This window comes from Manis pentadactyla, chromosome 14, assembly GCF_030020395.1.
Source record: "Manis pentadactyla isolate mManPen7 chromosome 14, mManPen7.hap1, whole genome shotgun sequence".
Lineage (NCBI taxonomy): Eukaryota > Metazoa > Chordata > Mammalia > Pholidota > Manidae > Manis > Manis pentadactyla.
Window position 1 is genome coordinate 60371136 of NC_080032.1, and position 20655 is coordinate 60391790.

At 55.2% G+C, this 20655-nt stretch overlaps 2 protein-coding genes across 14 annotated transcripts in view; one reads left to right on the plus strand and one right to left on the minus strand.

The window, feature by feature from the left end:
* Positions 1-1229: 1229 nt before the first annotated feature.
* On the plus strand, positions 1230-16158 carry WASHC1 (WASH complex subunit 1). 9 transcript variants are annotated; one of them, XM_036908012.2, is made up of 12 exons: positions 1665-1958; positions 2614-2893; positions 4292-4445; positions 12124-12235; positions 12449-12595; positions 12799-12935; positions 13167-13302; positions 13387-13588; positions 13679-13840; positions 14506-14664; positions 15486-15554; positions 15713-16158. In XM_036908012.2, exons 2-12 carry the CDS (start codon positions 2833-2835, stop codon positions 15847-15849), a joined length of 1476 nt encoding a protein of 491 aa, XP_036763907.2. In that variant the 5' UTR covers positions 1665-1958; positions 2614-2832; the 3' UTR covers positions 15850-16158. The 9 variants fall into 9 exon arrangements, with proteins under 9 accessions (XP_036763913.2, XP_057348447.1, XP_036763907.2 ...); XM_036908018.2 differs by lacking the exons at positions 1665-1958; positions 2614-2893 and adding an exon at positions 1230-1373; XM_057492465.1 differs by lacking the exon at positions 12799-12935.
* Positions 16159-16664: 506 nt separating this feature from the next.
* Positions 16665-20655, minus strand: part of DDX11 (DEAD/H-box helicase 11) — a 48756-nt gene continuing 44765 nt past the window's right edge. For 2 of the 5 annotated variants that reach the window (XM_036907965.2, XM_057492450.1), the window contains exons 19-26: positions 20264-20336; positions 19827-19930; positions 18960-19109; positions 18404-18687; positions 17893-17977; positions 17526-17604; positions 17208-17362; positions 16665-17103 (exon numbers count right to left, since the gene is read on the minus strand). In XM_036907965.2, the coding sequence (XP_036763860.2) occupies positions 16957-17103; positions 17208-17362; positions 17526-17604; positions 17893-17977; positions 18404-18687; positions 18960-19109; positions 19827-19930; positions 20264-20336 (1077 nt within the window). In that variant the 3' untranslated portion in view covers positions 16665-16956. Of the gene's footprint in view, positions 17137-17207; positions 17363-17525; positions 17605-17892; positions 17978-18395; positions 18688-18959; positions 19110-19826; positions 19931-20263; positions 20337-20655 lie in introns of those variants that run through there. The other 3 variants (XM_036907983.2, XM_036907992.2, XM_057492451.1) reach the window with 3 other exon arrangements.

Consider the following 20655-nt stretch of genomic DNA (forward strand, 5'->3'; position numbering starts at 1 on the left):
TGAGACCAAATAACAAAAATGTAACATTAGGGGTAAAGGGTTTATATGAAGCTTGATGCTCATGGACCCTGTCTCCTGCAAGGCCTCCATCAGTCCGTACCTCTACTTCTGGACAGAGCACTGGGGGGAGCTCTTTATATAGCATCACCAACAATAATGGCTCATTGCCCACAAGTGTGGAAGCAGCAGCCTAGCAGTAGGCCAATTACATCATCAGGTAGATTAGGGTCAGGTGAGGATCCTGGCCATTGGAACTTCCATTTTCCCTGTGGGGAAGTCGGGTTCCTATGGCCAGGATCCTCATTGAATTTAAACCACCTGATGATGTAACTGGCCTGTTGCTGGGCTGCTGCTTCCACACCTGTAGGCAATAAGCTATTACTGCGCTATATAGAGAGCTCGGCCCAGTGCTCTGGGCGGAGGTAGAGATGCTAGTGCTCAACCTACGGCTGGGAGAACAAGCAGGGTAATAAACCCTTTCACCCCAAAGAACGTTTTGCTGTCATTTTCTTTGGTCACATTGAATCCATAGCAAACTTACCTGGGGCTGGAACCCATTGGGAAGACATCCCTACACAGGGTCAGTTCCAAATACAGCATGGATACATGGAGATTTACAGCCAAGGGGAGGCAGGCTGGTGGATGAAAGTTACTAAGAGGGTAGGATAATTCTCCGCCCAAATGACCTAACAGGATTCCTGCTGAAGGCAGGCCAGCCCCACCTGGGGATTAGTGGGGGATGAGGAACTTGGTCAGATATGAAGGGTGGTCTGACATAGTCTGGCTAAAGTGACTTCACAGGGTGCTCCCTAAAATTGGGTGACACAAATCAAGGCCTAGTTGGATAGGGGATTCAGAGGAGCCTGACATAAGTTTGGTCAAAGAGAGACTTTGTCAGAAACTCTTTACTTACCCAATAACACCCCCTCCCCGGTAATCACCATTCTACTTTCTGTGGGTATGAATTTGTCTTCCAGGTACTCCATAAGTGGGATCATACAGCATTTGTCCTTTTGTGTCTGGCTTATATATTAATTTTTAAAAGAATGGGAATCAAGTGGGCTCTGGGGAGAACCGTCCACAGAGGCAGAGCCAAGAAAGTGCGCGCGCGCTAAAGGATGAATGAAATCAGTCACGTGTATGAGGCTGGGGGTGGGAGTGTCCCGGCCCTGCGCTGGGATGGCGCACAGGTCGCTCCCCAGGACGAGGGGGCTGCGGGGGGGGAGGTAGCGGCGCGGGCGGCGGGCGGAGCTCTGGGAGCCCAGCGAGCGCCCGAGGCGGAGCCCCGCTAGACGGCGGCGCCAGGACCCGGCGGAGCTGGCGGGGCGGAAGCGCGGCGGCCGGAGCGGGTCCGGGCGGTGGCCGGCGTGCAGGTGAGGGGCGGCGCGGCAGCCCCGCGGGCCGGGGAGGGCGAGGGCACGGGCCGGGGAAGCCCGGGAGCCGGCCGCGGCCCTTTCTCCGGGGCTGGCCCGGCGCTGAGCCTGGGCCGCGGGAGCCCCCGGGCGCGGGCCTGCGCGGTTCGGCGGCAGGCGCTGGGGCTCCGGGCCTGCGCCCGGGTCCTCTTCCGACTCTGCGGCCGCGCGGGCGGCGCCCCAGGGAGGCGGGTCCTCCGCCGCCGCCCCCGCGCGCCCGGCCCCGGGAGGGAGGCCGGGCCTCGGCGGGCGCCGACCCGGGGCTCCAGGCCGCGGCCCTCCACCTCCTGCCCCAGCCGTGACCGTCATGTGCCTTCTACCCGCCGGGCGCCGGGAGGGCGGCTGAGCAGATCGGCAGACCTCGTCTCGCGCCTCCCCCGCCCCCGGCCGCTTGTAGCGGACCCCACGCCGCCCTAACCGTGCTTGGTTCCTGCCTACCCGCAGCAGCAGGTTTTGACCGGGGTATCGGCCCAGGGAGCTGGGTGTCGGGTTTGCAGGAAGGATATTGCGCACTTCCGAAGTTACAAACAGTATTATGGAAAACGGGTATGATGTATGTTCATTTTTCTGGGAGAGCCCATAGTTTTTACCAGATTATATTAGCGCTATCCAATAGCAATATGAGCCACGTGTGAGTTTAAAAGCAGAAACAGGTGAAATTAATGTTTTCTTTAACTCAATATATCTAAACTATATATTTAAATATCTAAAATACGTAAGATACTCATTTCATGTAACGTAAAAAATTTTAATGAACTATTTTAATTTTATTTCCTGCCAAATCTTTGAATTTTGGTGTACATTTGAAATTTGGTGTACACTTAAACTACATCTCAGTTCAGATTAGCTACTTTCAAGTGCTCTATAGCCACGCGGATAGTGGCAGCACACTGGTCTGAGGATTACAATACAAGCTCCTCACTGTGGGATTCAGTGTTATTAACTATCCGGCCTCTCTTTTTCTCTTATCTGCTACTTCCCATGGATGCTTGTACCATCCCCACTCAAGACCTATTGCCGTTGCCCCGCGCACCTTTGGTCAAACTGTACCTTACGCTAGTATGCCGACCCGGTTCAGCTGAGAGGCTTTTCCCGACTCTCCTAACCCCAGAAGGGGCTTGCCGCCCTTTCCTCGATGTTCCCCTAGCAGTGTATGCTTAGCTGGATTCGAGCAGTCATCACAGCGTCCGACTGTTCGCAGGCTGTCTCCGTGGCTGCCCCAGCGCCCTCTTCGTCCTTGTGAGCATGGTTGTCGCCTGAGGGTTAATCAGCAGATGGTTGCAGACAGGAGTTCACTGTTAGCCAGCTGTACTCAGTCTCTTAATTCTTGAATGGACCTGCTACTTCCTTGTTGAGATGTGTGCCTGTACTACCCCCTTGCACACGTAACACACACAGGTGCCTTGAGTAACCATGAGGAATGCACCTCAAGCTGTGCAATGAAGATGTATCCTATCTTTGGCCCGCTCCTGATCTTACAGGTGGGAAAATAGGTACAGGGCAAAGGAGGGCTGCAAATTTGCTTTGATAGAAATATAAAAGGGGGGCTGTCCTTGGAAGGAGTGTGGTGGTCTCAAGAGTTAGGTTTCTCGGATGCTTGGGGATCAGTGGCCCCACTTGAGTCATTTGATAGGAGGTACGAGAAGTGGAGAGGTGAAGAGAGACTCCTGGGCCCTGATGAATTTCGGCAGGTTCAGGTCTGGGAAGCTGAGGTTATTGCTGCTGGAGAAGGAGTTGAAGAGTGAACAGCCATCTCAGATGTGAAAAGTGCTGGCCTGGAAAGGGTAGGAGAGAACAAGTAGGGTTCAAGGAATGGCTGGGAAAGCCTACAGGGAGCAAAGGAGGAAGCTTCTACCGGGAGAAGAAGTTGGTGTGATACACTGGGAATAACCACTTAGCAATGCCTATTCTCAGTCTGCAGAATGGGAAATGGAAAGAATCAGATTCAGAGGCCAGCAACTTACCCAACGTCACCCAGCCCTTTAAGCCCAAATGGAGCCTCCTAAGCCCTCCCTCGCTTCCCCAGGCTCCACCCACACCTTTGTTGCAATCAGAGGCCCCAACCTGGTGTGCTAAGAGAGCAGGTCTGAGAACAGTGCCATGTCTTCCTCACCTTCTTCTACTGAGGTGCTGTGATTAGGCCTATTTATAAGGGCCTGGTGCCTTAACATTCTGCTTGGTGTATCTCTTGCCAATCAAATCAGGGCCGTCTGCAGTGTGACTGCCGCTTCAGTGGCACCAGGGAGCGGAGTTAATTAAACACAGTATAAATAGACTCTGCCCTCGCCTTGCGATTCGAAGGAGTGTTTTTCCTTCCTCTCCCCTGCCTTCACATGCCCCTCCTTCTGGCCTCTCCTCGCCTGGGTGAGCAAAGCCTGGATGGTCCTCTACCCAGTCACCAGCTACTGCCTATCCTATCTCAGGAACAGACCCAGTCCACATTTTTGAGGCTTTTCCAGACCTGGGTACCATTTGACAATTGATACAGGCAATTTTTCCCCCCAAATCCATCCCTGTTTCCAGCCTCCTTTTAACTCCATGGCCAGGGTTTCTTGTTTGTCGGGCTTGGGCGGTTGAAATGAGACTGTGTATGGAAAGAGTGCCTAGCAGGGTACCAAGCACCCTCTGGCAGCCGGTGACCGTTGCACCTTCTCTGAAGGCTTCTCTTCAGTCTGCAGAGACTGTTGTCCTGACCAGCTTACCCTCTCAGCCACCCAACAAGCATCAACAAAATACAGGCTCCTGACCTCCCACCAAATTCTCCGTCCCCCACTCCCAACCTGTGGCAGATGGCTGGGGAGAAGGGCTGTGCTCTCTTCTGGAACTTTGCCCTGTGGGTGAGTGGGTGGCGGTGCTGATGCTCTGGTTCCCACCCACAGGCACCATGAGTCCCATGAGGACCCAGCACTCGTTGGCGGGCCAGACCTACGAGGTGCCCCTCATCCAGCCAGACCTGCGGCGTGAGGAGGTCATCCAGCAGGTGGCAGATGCCTTGCAGTACCTACAGAAGGTCTCTGGAGACATCTTTAGCAGGTGGGTGCCTCCACCACCCCTACCTGATCTCCCCTTTCCCAGGAAGGCACCTTCCAGGAGCAGCCCTTTTGGTGATTCTTGGTCCTGGAGGGATCCAGGAGGCTTCCCTGTGCCCCAGAGGCTCAAGGTAGGGGCCCAGCTTAGAAGCTTTTTCTCGTAAGAGCTCATTCCCACTTAGCCCCAGGGTTCCTGCCATCCCTGGGGCCCCCAGGTGGTCTACTCTCCCAACTCATGCTCTTCCTCCCACTGGGGGGCACCTTCCCTCACTCCTGCAGTCAGCAAATATTTATTCGGCACTTCCTGTGTGCGAGGCACTGTGCTACTCTCGAGTTATAGCAACGAGTGAGGCGTCGTCCTTGTCCACCTAGAGGATGTACAGGCTCCCCCACTATCAAAAGCTTACATTATGCTACACGTTTTATGAAAGACCTACATTAGTACCTGTTTCCACTAACGAGAAATCCAAAGAGTTGAGCTTGTAGGAAATGGCAATTGCTTCTTCACATCATGCCATTTCAGCTTACAAAAGATTTCATAGGACCCTGCTTTCAGATAGTGTCAGAAACCTGTACTCTGGCAGGAGAGAGATTCAACTAATCAACTGCATGATTAGTTATTTAATTAGAATTGTGATAAGATTTTCTAATTTCTGTTTATATAGCATTAACCATGTGTGCCATTGATCTGAGTGCGTTAACTCATCTAAGTCACAACAGCTTCATGAGGAGGTTCTGTTATCTCTGTTTATAGATGAGGAAACTGAAGCACAGAAAGGCTAAGAGACTCGCCCAAGCAGCAGAGCCAGGGCCACACCCAGCGCTGTGGCTCTAGACTCTGGAATCATTACTGCCCTGCCGTGACGGGGAGATAAGGTGCTCTGAGAGTTGTTAACAGGAGGCCTGGCTTGGTCTATGGGGGTCAGGAGCGCCATATGTGGGGAAAAACATGTATGGTCAAGTCTCAAGGGTGAGTAGGAGTTAAAGAGAAGAAGTGTTCCAGAAGGAAGAGGGCATCAGCTAAAACCCCCAGGTGGGAAGGACCTGAATGGAGGCCAGGGTGGCTGGAGCCAGGAGAGTGGGGGCCAGGGTTGAGCAGCCATGCAGGGGGCAGGGCCTTAGAGGTTACTGACAGTCTGAGTGGGAGAGGGCAGCGTTTTGTGTCACAAGGGCTTCTCTAGTACCGTCCTTGGGCGGTAATGATTTATTCAGTGCTATTTAACATGAATGGATGGTGTTGGCTGTTGCCTCGGGAAGGTCCCAGGTTTTGCCCTGAATTGTCCTGCCTTTGACCATAAGCAACCTGAGGTGGGGCTTAGATCTTCCCTTTCCTGGGGGCTCACACCATACCTCATCCAGGGACCTTTTATCCCTCCCAGTGTGAAGTATCTGACTGCCTGTTTGAGGTCCCTCTTGTGACTGAAGTCTTCCCTCACTTCCCCTGCTTGGACCCCAGACCAGGCGTCCCCTGCTGCCTCACTGTGCGGTTTCCTCCTTCACCTGTTGGGAGGTCCCCTCTTCCCAGAAGCCTTCTCCAATGGAGGCAGAAAATGGGTCATTGTCTCCAGCTGGACTTGGTATAAACACCAAATCCTTTTTTCTGCCTCTGACCTCCTCCAACTCAGCTTCCTGCCCCAAGCAGATCCAGAGTATAAATATAACCCAGGGGTGGTGCCCTGAAGTGAGTAAGGGGGTTGATTCTGGAGCAGTCTGCCGGGACTCCAATCTGGCTGCCCAATTTGCTTGGGCAAGTTACTTGACCTCTATAAACGTCAGTGTTCTCACCTATAAAATGGTGATAATAAAAATACCTTTGTCATAGGATTACTGTAAGGATCAAATGAATCAAAACTTGCAGAGGAATTAAGTGCTCACATATTAGTAAGCAGTCAGTAAATACTCGTTCTTATGAGTTGATGCCATCTCTGCTCATATGCTGCCCAGTGATCCTCCATAAACCTGATATCAATAGTTACAGAACATGCTAGGTGCCTTATTTTTGTACAAATATTCCTAAGGAACCCATAAACAAGAGGACACAGGCCTTTTAAGAGCCATCAGGCCCAGATTATGGCCACTGCATGCCCAGTGATTGAAATGGATGCCAAACCAGTCAATCCGAAATATTTGTTTCCTCTCCAGGATGGTGACTATATGTCTGCCTTTCTGTAAGGGGAGCACTGGCTTTTTAGCATGCTTTCTTTTTCCTTCCTGGAAAGGTGTTTGGCACCTGTAGACAGTTTTGTTTCCTCCTGCCCTGCATGGGATGGGAGAGGGCAGGAAGGGTTCCCCAAGGAGGGGTTGGGGAGCTAGGTGAGCATGGATGTGGGTGCTCCATGTGGCTAGCCGTGGCCCAAGGAGCTTAGGGTGCCTCTCAGGGACCCAGGATCAGGCTCCCTGCACAGCCAGATTCCAGATCACCCCACTGACCTCCTGCCATGGAACCAGCACACTAGGTCCTGAGGGCTGCGGAAGCTGTGTGGGACAGACAGTTCCTGCCCTTGAAGGTCTTATGGTCTGGAATGGGAACGCAGTACGTCCAGGTGACTCCTAACTGCATAGCACAAACTGGGGGCTCCTAGGGTCCCAGAGAAGAGGGAAAAGTAAGAATTGGCAGCATATTTATCAATCAGAGCTCCCTAAACTAGTTAAAGCAAAGAGTAACCAGTCAGTAGAGCAGGCTGTGGAGTTCCAGGACCCGAGTTTTCTTTCCTTCCATCCCGGCTTGCCGCTTTTCAGTTGGCCCCATTCCTAGACAGGCCCGGTGGTGCCTCGGTAACCAGGAGGGCTGGAGCTCACACATGGCTTCAGGTCCAGCCGGAGGCAGTGCTGTCCTGTGTCGCATTTCCTCCAGAGTCCCACTCACCACTGACCTGGCTTGGTTCTGGGGTCCTTCTACCTCCCCTCCCCACAGCTCTGGCACCCCAGGCCCAGCCCAGCCGCTTGCCCGCTGAAGCCTGCCCTCAGTTCTGCAGGCAGGTGAGCTCATGGGAAATTAGCATTCGGTGCGGACGCTGCGGAGCCTGCAGAGCCGGCAGAGAATGACGAGGGCCTGTCAGGCTCTCCTGGCCCTGCTGCTCCCCCGCGCCCCCCACCTTTCCTGCCCCGCCCTCCAGGCTCCTCTTCCAGCCTAGCAGACCTCCCGGCTCTTCACCTGGGGAGCAGCCAGGCCCCAAAATAACTGTCCAGAGACGTCACCTGCTTCACATGACTTAGATGACGAGGTTGAGGGGGCCAGAGTGGCTGGACAAACTGTGTGGTGGAAGTTGGGGTGCTGTCATTTGCCATTTCCGTCAGCCCCTCCTGACCTTCCACCCGGGAAGCTGCAGCCCGTCCTTCCTGGAGAAAGGGCCCTGGTTCTCAGTAAAGCCTTCTCCCTTCCTACCTCTTCCCCATCCTTCCTCTGTCCCTCCTTTCTCCTCCCCCATCCTTTTCCCTTTTCCTCCCTTGCCTCCTCCCTGCTTCCCATCCTCCACTCCCCTCCTTTCTCTCCTGATTGGCACCTGGCGACTCCCAAGGTTAGGAAGCACTCAATCAGCCACCTGCATAATTAGCAGATCATTCTTAATTATCCCAGTGAGTGGAAAAGTTGAAGGTGAAGGCGAGAGCTGTGCGGGTGATGGGGTGGGAAGCCTGAGCACTACCCTGGGCACCCTACCCCCTCCACGCCCACACCAGGGGAGGGCTCCCTGTGCTCGCCTTATGCCCCCACACTGCAGCCAGCAGAGCGGCTGCCTTGGTGTCCTCCTGCCAAGGGCCTGGAACTTCCTTCTCCCTGTCTGCTTCACTCTCCCCTTGCTTCCCTCCAAGTGCCCGGAGCCCTCCCCACTCCTAGTCTTACAAGTAATAGCAAATGTTAACCCAGTGCTTAGGATGTGGCAGCTGGATGATGAACACTAGACACATTTGCTCATTTTAACCTTCACAATAATTCCATGGTAAAGAGGTTACTATTCCTTCTTCAGCTGAAGACATAAGGCCAATTCAGTGACTTGCCCAAGGTCACCCCCATACTAAACAGATGTTAAACCTGGGTCTGTGGGGCATCATATTAGCTGTCTCCTTGGTGGGCTGGAATCTTCTTGAGGACAGATGTGTTATCGGTTTCATCTCTGCCCCAGGCTCTGAGCCTCTGGGTAGCTGGCTGTGCTCTGGCACCACCAGACGCAGCCCTCTGCAGTTTCTGGGCAGATGTGTTATGGGCATATGGCTTCAGTGATGAGCTCTGAGGCCGACTTACTTTGAAGCAGACCACCAGGCCAGGGGGCCTAGATCAGGAAAGGCAAACAGACCACCTTCTTGCCCCTGTTACTCGCTCTCCTTGTGGGGGCCACTCGTTGGTCATAGCTCTCCATCCCAGCCCCCATGTGGCCTGACCATCCTTCCTAACAGCCTTCCAGACTGCCGCCGCCCATCAGTAGAGGCAACGTAGAGATTGAAAGCCTTTCCTCATCTGTGGTCTGTACTCTCCTGGGCATATGACTAAGAGATTAGACTCTCTGGGGGCTTTGTCAATTAGAAGCCATTACATACACTATGGCTCTTGGATAAGAAAAGAACCCTGGAAATCATGTCTTCCATCCCCTGCTGCACAGAGGAATCTCTTGTCTCCCTTGGAGCATCTCTGACAGGGGCCGTCCAGCTGCAATCTGATTGCTTTGCAAAGCTGTGCAGCTGTTTACTAGGAAGTTCTTATGGAGAACCAAGATCTGCGTCCTTGTAACTCCACACTGCTCCCAGTGCAGCCCTCTGGGGTGACAGAGAATAAGTCTGATCACTTTCCCACCTGAAGCTCTTGGAGTGTTCTTGATACTTGACGGGAATCATCGTGTTCTCTAAGTCATCTCATCTGTAGCCAGAGCGGCCTTTAGTTACTTTGTCTGACAGGAGTGTCTCATTCTTCACGTCCTCTCACCCTCTTCCGGACGTTGGTTAATTTGTCACTTTTTTCCAGCCAGTATTTGTTATGTGTCAGGCACTGTCCCAGGTGCTAGAGGTACAGCTGTGAATAGGACAGGCCCTACAGTCCAGGAGGGAATTGAGAGCCAGTTTAAAGGGGACACAGCTATGGAGATTGGTGCCTGGCATAGATTATCTCATTATCTGCTGCTCTGTTTCCTCTCTACTGCCTCCAAGAGAGTGGATTTTCCCCGTTCATTGAAAGAAGGAAGGAGGGTAGGACAGGGACAAGGGACCATGTGCCCTAAGGTTGCATTTCCTGTGCAGGCTGCCTAGGAACATGTTTTTAGCTCATACCAAGCTTATAGGTAACCAAAATCTCAGGTCTTGCTGCTAAACCTCCATCTTCTGTATTTGTGCACTTGGCTTTTTAAACTTAACGCTGGGCTTCACATTCATTCCTTGGCATTTTTGTCTTGTTGATTGCAGCCCATCCTTCTGGACTCTCAAGATTTTTTGAGTCTTGATTCCATCATGCCGACTGTTTTGACCCTCCGGTTTGACATTCCTAGTTTACGTCCCAGGCGTGGAGTGAGCTGGATGGAGCCCTCCCGGGGACCTCTGTGGGGCTGACAGCAGTCCATTCCTCAGCAGTGCCTTGTGTGGTGGTGTTCCTCTGGCTGTATTTTCCTGAATGTATTCTCCTCCAACCCCCACAGCTCCATCTTGTCCCCAGGATTTTGTGAAAAGCTGTTGAAATCCTTGCTGACTCAAGATGCACTGTGTTTCAGGCTTTCCCCTGAGACGCCAGTTTAATAATGCTGTCAAAAAAAGAAATGCTGTGAATTTAGAACAATGCTGGCCCCTGGAATCTGTCTGTTCCTTTTCCAACTGCTTACAGACCCTCTATTTAATAATCATTCCAGAGATTTGCCAGGGTTCATTGTTCAGCTTGATGTTTGCAACTTTCAGAAATCAGGCTTCTCTCCTTGAGGGGAAAAGCACAGCAGAGTTGCCTTCGTCCACCTCCGGTCCTGACATCCCTCCCACTCTCCGGTTGACTTCCAGTGGAATGGTTGCGCAACCACCGAGCTTGCTCTGCACCCAGGTGCAGAATGTGGCTGAGTCAGGAGCTGGAGGAAACAACTTGTGCTGGACTTCCCCTTCCCCAACACTGAGGGCCCACCACAGGGTTCTGTCCCCTCCACCGAGAAGATCCTGACTGGGATGAGCTGGAGGTGTCAGATGGTACCACATCCTCTCATTGGACAGAGACTCTGTCCTCTGCCCTCCGTCTGTACTGCTGCCTTCTCGGGCCCATCAAGGAACCTAGGCTGCTTTGGGTGCCTGCTTGTACCCCGGCCCCTGCTTCCCGGAGCCCCCTGCCTTTGAGGAGTCCAGAATAATCAGGGAGGCTTCACTAGGGGGTGGAGACCCCTGGGTTGTGGAATTGGCTGATGGGGTGGGTGCTCTGGGGGCCAACACCTTGTAGAGCTGGTGGGTGGCTGGCTCAGGAAGGTTGGGCCGGAGTCTTGACTGTACATTCCAACATGTAAAGAACTCCTAGAGTTCTCTGGCCATATAGTGTCCACCCTAAGTTAGTGGGCCCTAACCCTGCCGTCCACCATCCTCTGGCCTTTCCCATGACCTGAACTGGCTACTCTGCCTCGTTTCTTGTGTTTCACTTGTGCACTTACTCCTGCTGGGTGAGCATGGATACGTGCCCACCCTGAATGCTGACACGGGAGTCATGGGCAGGGACTTGTGTTCTTGGAGGTTGGGGAGGACTTAGGAGGACGCCCTGGCACATGTGAGTTGGAATTAACTCTGTATGAGAAGAACCTTGCTCTTGCCAAACAATGCAGGCCAGCCTAAGTGAGGCTCTTGTGCATTTAGGTTTAGGGTGCATGGGTGTCAGGCATTCAGGAACCACAGAGGGAGGCCCCGCAGGTGCCAGGCACTGTTCTAGGCACTGGGAATAGAGCAAGGAACAAAACAAGGTGTTCACCCCTTGGAGCACACAGGCCATCAGTGCACAACCCCAAGTGCTCTGTGTCAGAGGGGCTTGGGAAGCGACAGGTGCATGCTCAGATCCCGTGGTCAAGAAGGCTCCGGCAAGGAGGGTGCTCAGTGAAGGAGCCCAGTGTGGGTATCTGGGGCAGTGGCACCCTGTTTGACGCCCAGGCCTGTTTGGCATGTTCGGGGAATAGGGCCCCAGTGTCTCTGGAGCCCACTAACTGGGGTGGGGGAGTGGAAGCCCATGAGCGGTCCGACCTCAATCATCGGAACCGTGGGGAGGACTCTGAATTTATGATGTGTCGTGGCAGTTCCTCCTGAACAGACCTAGGACTTGCTTTAGACTCAGCCTTGCCTGTCACTCAACTTGCTGAACTCTCGTTTGCTCATCTGCACGTAGGTGACTATATGTGAGTCGTGACAGTTCTGTCTCTGCCCCTGCTTGAGGCTCCAAACTCCTGGAGGCAGGACCACGGCCCTTCAGACGGCATATATAGGCACCAGCTTGGGATCAGAGTGATTGCCCAACGCTACCCAGAGCTCCAGAGCATTTAAAAGTTCATTTCTAGACCTTGAGGTTAGATGATCCTTCTAGAGGTCCCCTGAGCAGTTCCCACACTGGCCCTGACAAGCAGATAACACTGCATTTTAAGAGTCTTTCCCAAGCCCCTGGCTTCACAGCTTGCCTGTTGGAAGTGGGAGGCATACAGGAGGCTGCAGGGACATGGGGAGCAGACCCCAGCCCCTGTGATCTTCTTCCATGGCAGGATCTCCCAACGAGTGGAGCTCAGCCGGCGCCAGCTGCAGGCCATTGGGGAGAGGGTTTCCTTGGCCCAGGCCAAGATTGAGAAGATCAAGGGCAGCAAGAAAGCCATCAAGGTAGCCCACATGTCCGTATCCCCATGGCTGGTGGGCAGTCCCAGAACCCCATTTGCTCCATCTCTCTGTGCCTCTTAGGTTGCCTAGGGCTCTGCCTCTGCTGCCCAGCCACACTTCAAGCTTTCCTCCTACCCAGAATCCCCTCTCCCCCCACCCAACCCTGGGCTCTGGAGCTTCCCGACCCCTGAAGAGGTGACCTGACTCCGTCCGCAGGTGTTCTCCAGTGCCAAGTACCCAGCTCCAGAGCGCCTGCAGGAGTACGGCTCCATCTTCACAGGGGCCCAGGACCCTGGCCTGCAGAGACGCCCCCGCCACAGAATCCAGAGCAAGCACCGCCCCCTGGATGAGTGGGCCCTGCAGGTCTGACGGGCTCACCTGGCTCACACACTCGCAGGGGGTGACCAGTGGTGGCCCTGGCCCTGGATGTTGGGGAGACACTGAGGGCCCACCACAGGGTTTTGTCCCCTCCACCTAGAAGGTCCTGACTGGGATGAGGTGGAGGTCACTTTGGCCTGGTGCTGAAACCCAGCATCCCTGTCACCCCCTCCCCCCGCCACGCCCAGGAGAAGCTGAAGTACTTCCCCGTGTGTGTGATCACCAAGCCGGAGCCTGAGGATGAGGCCGAGGAGGGGCTTGGGGGTCTGCCCAGCAACATCAGCTCTGTCAGCTCCTTGCTGCTCTTCAACACCACTGAGAACCTGTACGGCCAGAAGACAGGGCTGCAACCGCGTGGCTGGGCTGGGCTTCGAGGGGGCCCTGGAACGTGATAGATAGACTGAGGAGCAGAGGAGTCTGCAGCCCGGGCTGACCCATTTGGTTTGCCTTGTATGGCCTAGGAGCCTGCCGCACAAACAGATGGCAGCCCCAGTGAGATGGGACAGGTGGTGAGGACCTGGGTCTAGACCACCTGACTTCTACCCCACCTCTGTAGGTACAAAAAGTACGTCTTCCTGGACCCCCTGGCTGGTGCTGTCACAAAGACCCATGTAATGCTGGGGGCAGAGACGGAGGAGAAGCTGTTTGATGCCCCTCTGTCCATCAGCAAGAGAGAGCAGCTGGAGCAGCAGGTAGAGCCCTGCCACGTTCTCCCACCCAGCGGTGCATGGGTATGCCCCAGCAACCCTGTTCACATACCCCACCTCATCCTGCAGGTTCCAGAGAACTACTTCTATGTGCCTGACCTGGGCCAAGTGCCCGAGATTGACGTGCCGTCCTACCTGCCCGACCTGCCAGGCATTGCTGACGACCTCATGTACAGTGCCGATCTGGGCCCTGGCATCGCGCCCTCTGCCCCTGGCATCATTCCAGAGCTGCCTACCTTCCACACAGAGGTAGCTGAGCCTTTTAAGCCAGGTGAGCTGAGAGCTGGGCATGGGCAGGAGCTCCCCAGCTCGGCCTCTTTCTTCCCTGGGGACCTCATGCTTCTTCACATTTCTGTTTCAGACCCAGAACACGGGGTGCTAACGGCACCCCCACCGCCCCCACCGCTTCCCCCAGCCCCGGCAGTGCTGGTCAGCGCTCCCCCACCGCCCCCGCCACCCCAGACAGCAGGCTGTCCGGGCCAAGATGCCAGGCAGGACAGCAGCAGTGGTGTGTCTCCTTCAGGTAGGAGTGGCGCTAGGGTGCCAGGGGGCTGCAGGGGGCTGCCTCTCACTTACGGATCCCTGAAGGAGTTTCTGTGGGTTTGTTATGTAGTCATGAGTTCTAGATTTTCAGAGTAATTCCAATTTCAAAATCTTGTTACTAGGTTCATAAAACTGTGTTTTTCAGACCTTGTTTTTTAAGCCCTGGAATTCTATCTCCAGGGTGGAGGGAGCCTGGGATGTGGGCTGTGGGTCCTCCGTTCCTGTTTAAACCAATGGAAAAAAGGGAGCTACTGAAAAAATGGAAAACTACAGCAACAAAATATCCATGTGTTCTTAAGTGGAAGAATTTCAGTTTCGGTCTATCTCCTAGTCTGCCTCCAGCATGCAGAAATGGCACACAAACCCCTGTTGACTCATGAGTCAGGTTCACACGTCCACTCAGATAAATTCCTAGGGTCCATCTATGCAGGGTGGCACGTAAACCAGTTGGGGCTGGACAGGGAGCAGGGAGCCCGGACAGACTTCTCGAGTTTGGGCAGGTGCAGTCAGCAGCAAGGCCCGGTGCAGTCTCCGAGCTCCGCCTCACCAGCTCAAGAGCCCTTCCTCCCAGCCAGGCTCTTGAGGGGAGGCCTCTGGACCTCCAGCCTGAGCAGCCTTTGTTCCTCACACCCTTCCCCACCCCAGCTCCAGTCCAGGGTGCGCCCAAGGAAGTGGTGGACCCCTCCAGTGGCCGGGCCACCCTGCTTGAGTCCATCCGCCAGGCTGGGGGCATTGGCAAGGCCAAGCTCCGCAGTGTCAAGGAGCGCAAGCTGGAGAAGAAGAAGCAGAAGGAGCAGGAGCAAGGTAGGGGCCGCACCCCGCGTGCCAGGGGGAGGGTGCGGAGGGGGCCGCCTACTCCTCCAGCCACCACTGTGCCTAGGGTGCTGTCACGTCAGGAGGCTGCTCCTGGCCAGCTGACCCTGCTCTCCCCGAGTTGTGCTGGTGGCCACCCCTGACGTCCCCATTCTTCCTGCCCAGGCCGTAGGTTCTGAACTGGTTTTGGAGGTGCTTATTCGAACTTCGTTTTCTAAGCTGGTAGGGGACAGAGGCTGCCTGGCTTAAGCTGTGCTGAGAATCTCCTTAGACTGTGCCAGGAGCTGACCAGGGCAGTGGCTGGCATCCTGCGATATTCTGGGACACACAGGACCTGAGGGGTAGCCCCATCCTGCTTTTCCAGGCCTCCTGAGACTACAGATTCTGTCCACTCAGAATCCTAACACTGGCATAAATGTAACACCTGGACAAAAAGCAAAAATGCCCCAGAAGTCAACAGCCCTGAGTTTGAGTCCCGGCTCTGCCTCTGAGCTCTGCACTGGGATCTCAGGCAGACTGTCCAACCTCTCCTAGTCTCCTCACCTGTACTATGGGCCCCTCACCTCATCCCTCTGTCTCGCAAGGTGGCTGTGACCACGTTACTCAAATGTTAACCATTGTACCAGTGCCCCGGTGCTGGGTCTACAGACTGACTGAGGCTCCATGAGCTGGTGGTGACATGGTGGCTGTGAAGGGGTTTGGCTGTTGGTGATGAGCAGAGGACAAACGTGATAGAGCCTTGGGGATGCCATTCTGGGGGCACGTTCTGCACTTGGTCCCTCACCTTCCCTCCTGGGGCTTTCCTGTTGCAGGGAGAGCCAGTAGCCATGGTGGGGACCTGATGTCGGATCTCTTCAACAAGCTGGTCATGAGGCGCAAAGGTAGGAGGCAGGGCACTGGCCGCCTCTCCTGGGCTGGGATCTCAGGATACTCTGCGTTGAGCACGTTCTGCCTTTCTTCCTGTTTAAGTCTCTAGGGTCTGGGTGAACTGGTGACCCCAAACCCAGCCCCTGACCCCTCCCTACTTCTGCCCTTCCAGGAATCTCTGGGAAAGGACCTGGGATGGGGGCCACTGAGGGGCCAGGAGGCGCCTTTGCCTGGATGTCAGACTCCATCCCCCCTCTGCCTCCCCCACAGCAGCCCCCTGGAGAGGAGGAGGGTGACTGGGAATCCTAGGGCCCGGCCGCTCCTGCCCCCAAACCCAGGCCTGGCTGTGGCCCTCGCACAGGAGCAGCCAGGACAGGCTCCCTGGCCTGCGGCGCCTCTCAGGCCCTGCCGCCCTTGCCTGAGGGGGGCGGGGATCGCGGGGGGCTGTCCCAGGGCTGTGCCTGGGCCTTCTCCAAGGAGTGGGGAGGCCAGCTTCTGAGATCAGACAGCTGGGCAGGGAAGAAGGAACAGCCCGGGCTCTACCTACCCCCTCCACCAATGTTTGGAGATAAAATAGTACCTGATCAATAAATTACTGTAATGCGGACTGAGCATAAAGCAACAGTACACTTTTAATTGAGGAAGTGGAGCTGTGCAAACAGCTCCGGCCAGTACCTGGCTTCTAGGTCCCACTGGTCTCAGGCAGTGGGGACAGAGTCCCATATGGCCCAAGGGCCCTTTCTGTGGGGTCAGGGAGGGAAGAGCAGGACATCAGCAGGGGAGGCTGTGGCAGATGGAGGAGGGATATTTTCACAGGGGAAAAAATGTCTCAGTGACAGACACGGGGTCTCTAAATATAGTCATGCTGAGAGCCTAGTGGCCCTTGGTGTCGTTGCTGGTGTTGGGAGGTGTCTTGGTGTTTGCTCACGGGTTTGAGAGGGAGGGAGGCACCACTGACTGGAGTGGGTACCTAGACCCAGGCCAGGGAGACGGGATGCTGGGTGGGCTGTGAGCAGGCAAGGCCAGCAGTGGGGGTGGGCACAGGGTGCCTCACCAGTTAGAGGGAAGGAGGCTGGGTGGCCAGAAGCCCCTGAGCAGAAAGAGCCCCACAGACACCAGCGGGCTAGAAATGGGGAACATTTTTAATTTGAGGAGATGGAGAAAAGTCTCCAACAGCTAATTTTAACAGAAAAGGGAGGCAGATGGGGGAGGCAGGGTGGGCTGGTTCCAGCTGCCGGCTACAGAAAAGTGGTGCTGGGAAACCAAGCAGAGCCACTGTGGCGCAGGGCCACGGCTTCTAAGCCACCCACCGAGGGCAGCCCGGGGACAGCCATGCGAGTGGGAAGATGACTCCATCCCAGGGCGGGAACTGCGGGCATGCGCCAGGGGATGGCCAGGCCCCGCGGTTCCACACCATCAGCTGGTTTTCTCTCGGTGGCTTGCCTGCCTATGCCTGGGTCCCGGCAGCCTGCTAGTCCCAGAAGGGGCTGGTCTGGGCTTGAGCTCTCTATCTGGGTTTCCCATTGTCAGGCAGGATCCCGGCGAGCAGGCAGGGTTGCGGCCCTGTCAGGCAGGGCCAGACATCTCACGATGAAACTGGGGAGACAGACAGTGAGACATGACATTGCGAGGGTGGGACTTTCCGGGGAAGAGAAAGCAGCACCGACCTTCCGCACAGCAGCAAAGGCAGGGCCAAAAGTGGCTTTGACCTCCACGCGGTCTCGGATCCAGGCTGGCAGCTTTGCCAGGATCGGTGGGCGGGCATACCGCTGGTCCAGGAGCACTATGCTGGCAAAATCCTTCTGGTGCCTGATGGCCCTGCCTGGATGGGAACAGAGGCTGGGGCTGTTAAACCTGCCTCCCCAACAGCACACTTCTACCGTGTGCCAGCCCCTTCCTCAGACTGGAGATGCAGGTGAAATCCCCGCTTCCTGCCACCTCACTCTCTACCACCCATCCCCAGCCGGGAATGGTCCCGGACTCACCTATAGATTGGTTGACAGCCTTCATACACAGATTCTCCACCAAAGCCTTCCCTCGGGGGGCCTGACCTGGGGCTCTGGGCTGGGAAGGGAAAGGAGATGACTTGTCAGAACAGGTCTCCTCCCTGGTGTGTTGAGCATGATACTGCCAGGCTTTGGAGCAAGACCAGTAGGCTGCGTGGGCACCATGCCAGCAGCTGATGTAATGGATGATGTCACGGAGAAGCTCCAGCGGGGATGGATGGGCAGCCCTCCCTCAAGCAAATAGAAACATGGCACTTGTCAAGGTGCAGTGGGGAGGTTACAGCCCCAGAAGCAGCGGAACTCTTCCTGCCCTCTCCTCGTCCTCTGCAATACTGGAGGTACTCACAAGGGTCTGATCCAGGTAGGCCATCTTCTCCTGCAGCTCTGGAGACTTGATGTTGGGGTAGGGCATGCCCACCATAATCACACACCTGGGGGGAAGCACAGAGAAGCCAATGGCACGTGGGCGCTCAGGTCCTCCTCATGTTCTCATGGCCCAGGATGGAGGATGTGGTCCCCACCCCCAGGTCACCTGCTACGTCCACCCCTCCTCAGTCCCCACAAGCTGTGCTCAGCGCTCTGCCTATCGCTCCCCACCCTATACATACCACCTGGAGAGGGTTTTTCCAGGTATGATGTCTAGTTCAGGCCAATGAATGGGGTCCTGATAGAGTTGTGGCCTACCTTTCTACCTGGTCTCAAAGGGCCAAATCCAAAGATGCCAAAACACCCCCCCATGCAGTGGGCTGACCTGACCAGTGCAGACTCAGCCTTGAATCGCAGGCAGGGGCCCGGATGCTCGGAGGGAGGGGTGATCAGGTGGCAGGGCCCCAAGAGATGAGAAGCCCGCCACTTACCGGCCAAGGTTGTCGGAGAAGTTAATGCCTTCACTCATCTTTCCTCCAACCACAGAGAAGAGCAGGGCCCCTGTCAACATGCCTCCCGCCTGGCCACAGCACTGAAGGGAATACCCAGCCCTGAAGTCGTGGAGCCAAAGCTTGGTTGCCGCCCAGAATATTTTCAGCTGCCAGCCCATGTTCTCTGGACCCAGGGCTGCAGGCCCCCCTCTCACCTTAATGCACCTGGAATACTCCATCAGCACCTGCTCCACCTGGTTGGCTCTCTTGGGTTCCTTAAATATCTGAAGGTAAATAGTATCTCCCGAGAAGGGGTTTCAGAACGCCTGGGTCTCAGTTTTGCTCCAGGCCTGGGCAGTGGAGAACCCCACCAAGCTAAGGGCTATGGGGAAATCCTCTGGGTGGTGATCAGGGATTACAAAGTGGCAGGGGTAAGGAACTAGCAGAAGCCCGTCCATGAGGCCTAACCATCTGGTTTCATGTGCACGAGAAATCCTAGGAGTGCCTGGGGGCCACTGTCCTCACGAGTGGGGGCTCCAGCTGATAGGTCACGCACCTTTTTCCTGACAGCCAGACGGGCCAGCAGGCCACTCTTATCCCAGTGGGCATGGACCTGGCGTTGGTACTCATAGGAGGGGAAGAAACAGACCACTCCTCCAGGGACCACGTTGCACAGGTTACAGAGAATGCGACCCGTCTCATCCATCTAAGGAAGGAAGACCAGGGGTACCCCATGGAGCATTCCTGGAGCCACATCCCAAAGCGGCTTCCTAACCCTAACACTCAAAGCCAAGGATGGAGACCCCCGGGTGGCTGTGATCAGGGAACAGGACTGCAGCCGGGTGGCTCCCCCGGTTAGCAGTCAGACTGGCAAGTGCTACCTTCCCTCCCAACACACCCAACTGATGCTTCTGGGGACTGGTGGCAGTTGCCACACATCACAATGCTAGCACAGCAGCGCTAAGACCTGCTGGCAGCGTGCCGCTGGGCACCCCCTTCTCCCGACTCACAAGGTTCAGGTGGGAACCATCTATCACACAGCAGGCACTGAAAGCCCAGGCACGCCCCAGTGATGTGTCCCAACACCTGCATCCCTGTCTAAGCCATGGGCTGATAGACCCAAATGGCAAGAAAGCAAAGGAAATGAGCAGCCTTCTCCTTAGCTTCATCCTAAAGGGATGCCTGGAGGTTTAAGAAAACATTTGGCAGTCTAAGAGGTGAAGGGTAGGGGTAAGCCCAGACTTTCCTTGATAAACATCTAGGTAGATAACGGTTTACCCTGAGCCAGCTCTATGATGCAAGACCCCAGTACTAATTCCCCCAGTGCCTGAGCACTCAGGATTGACCAGAGTGCCCCCCACCCCGGGAATCTCTCTTCTGCTCTAGCAGAGGCTGTGGTTAGGCAAGCTGGCTGGTACTTAACCATCTGAGGCAGCTCTCTTTTCTGGTATGTGAATTCCAGCTGCTGGTTGGAGGGCCCGCTGCAGATGATGAGGGGTAAGATATTGTCTGGAGGGATCACGTGACCTGGTAAAATTCAGAGGGGCTGAAAATGGAGGTTTAAGCCATCCTGCAAAGCAGAACCCAGAAAGAGCAACCCCCAACCCTTGTCTTCTAGACTAGGAACAGCAATTTATAACAGCCACCACCCCATTTCTACAATAAAACTGGGCAATGTTCAGACGGAGGGGACACTGAACATGACAGCATGGGGACAAATGAGCTCACCAGAAAGCTACCAAAGGATGAAGCCCCCCTGTGGTCTCCCAAAGCCCATTGGGCCTGATAACAGCATATGGTTACATGACAAGGGGCCACCATGTGACTGTGTGCCCACTCTGCCCTGGACATGTTCCTCACCACAGGAAAACTCCACCACTCGCTCAGCTTCCACCCCAGCACATGCCAGCAGCTGCTCCCGAAAGTCAGATACCTGCAGATCACAACATCGAGGCTCTGTGACCTCCCAGAGGTCTGGGGACAGGGACCCCAGGCCTGAGCAGACAAGGCCTCGGCAGGGGGAGGGGGAGAGAATCATGTCGGGCGGGTGTCTGGTCTGAACGCAGCCAAGTACACAAGAACAGGAAAATCAGGTACAAGGAAAGGCTGATAAATTAGCAAAATAATAATAGTAATGATGATACCCCATGGTGGCAGACGGTGGGAATAGCAAAGGGGATTTGGCAAATTTGACACAGTTGGTCTCAACCCAGGCCATTCAGCAAGATCACTGGTGAATGAAAATACACAGG